This window comes from Mesitornis unicolor, unplaced genomic scaffold, assembly GCF_000695765.1.
Source record: "Mesitornis unicolor isolate BGI_N332 unplaced genomic scaffold, ASM69576v1 scaffold21011, whole genome shotgun sequence".
Taxonomy (NCBI): Eukaryota; Metazoa; Chordata; class Aves; order Mesitornithiformes; family Mesitornithidae; genus Mesitornis; species Mesitornis unicolor.
This window is the reverse complement of record NW_010164697.1, coordinates 1-374: the sequence shown is the minus strand read 5'-3', so window position 1 is coordinate 374 and position 374 is coordinate 1. Positions and strand designations below refer to the sequence as shown.

General features: G+C 46.5%; 1 protein-coding gene across 1 annotated transcript in view; it reads left to right on the top strand.

Annotated features, from left to right (window-relative positions):
* LOC104548397 (coiled-coil domain-containing protein 112-like) overlaps nucleotides 1-271 on the top strand; it is a gene marked incomplete at both ends in the record, with an annotated part of 3559 nt that extends 3288 nt beyond the window's left edge. The window contains 1 exon segment of the mRNA XM_010194407.1: nucleotides 153-271. Coding sequence (XP_010192709.1) covers nucleotides 153-271 — 119 coding nt within the window.
* Nucleotides 272-374: the final 103 nt, after the last annotated feature.

The following is a 374-nucleotide window of genomic DNA, read 5'->3' as shown; positions in this document are numbered from 1 at the left end:
AGCTCATTGAAATAAGCTGCAATATGGGTTGTTTCTGGCTGGTAAGCTGTGTTAACTTTGCAGTTATTCATGTGAGGAAAACCTACTGAGCATATGTAGCTCATTGCATCATCAATGAAAGAGACCGCTTTTTGAGTTTGTTTCATTCCGAGGTCGAGATTCGTGTGACCAGAGACCGGTCCAGGTTGTGTAGGCCTACCAAGGGCTGGGAGGCATGCACGAGAGAGCAAGCACCAGCAGCCTCAGAACCCCTGTTACACATTCCTCGTTGGTAAGGAGAGACGGACATGTAGCATGACAGAAATACAGTGCTATGTGAGCTCTTTATGCTCTTTCTTGCTTTGTTTTTAGAGCTATCCCTGCCTGGAGACAAG